Source organism: Haliaeetus leucocephalus, unplaced genomic scaffold (assembly GCF_000737465.1).
Source record: "Haliaeetus leucocephalus isolate CR32 unplaced genomic scaffold, Haliaeetus_leucocephalus-4.0 Scaffold68, whole genome shotgun sequence".
NCBI classification, from domain to species: domain Eukaryota; kingdom Metazoa; phylum Chordata; class Aves; order Accipitriformes; family Accipitridae; genus Haliaeetus; species Haliaeetus leucocephalus.
The window spans coordinates 2,751,493-2,751,792 of NW_010972504.1; the positions used below are offsets into that span (position 1 = coordinate 2,751,493).

General features: G+C 76.7%; 1 protein-coding gene across 1 annotated transcript in view; it reads left to right on the plus strand.

Annotated features, from left to right (window-relative positions):
- Window positions 1-130: 130 nt before the first annotated feature.
- Window positions 131-300, plus strand: part of NUCKS1 (nuclear casein kinase and cyclin-dependent kinase substrate 1) — a 20,885-nt gene continuing 20,715 nt past the window's right edge. The window contains exon 1 of the mRNA XM_010579922.1: window positions 131-297. Coding sequence (XP_010578224.1) covers window positions 131-297 — 167 coding nt within the window. The remainder of the gene's footprint in view (window positions 298-300) is intronic.

Below are 300 nucleotides of genomic sequence, written 5' to 3' on the forward strand. Positions count from 1 at the left end.
CTGCCGGCAGCGCGGCGGCCCGCTCTGCCGTTCACAGCAGCTTGAGCCGTGTGGGGCGTCCTCGCCCCCCTCCCCTCCCCGCGGCGGAGAGTGGGCAGGGTCTGCCCGCCGTGATGGTTCGAACTAGCCAATGGCGCGCGGCCATCCGCCCGCCGCGGCCAATGAGCCGGGGAGGAGGTGGTGCCAGCGGGGGAGGCGGGACCGCCCCCCCCCCGCTCGCATCCTCTCGGCGGTGCGAACGCGACCATTTTGCGGGGGGGATCGGCGAGCGGCGGCGACCGCGGCGGCGGAGGAGCGGTG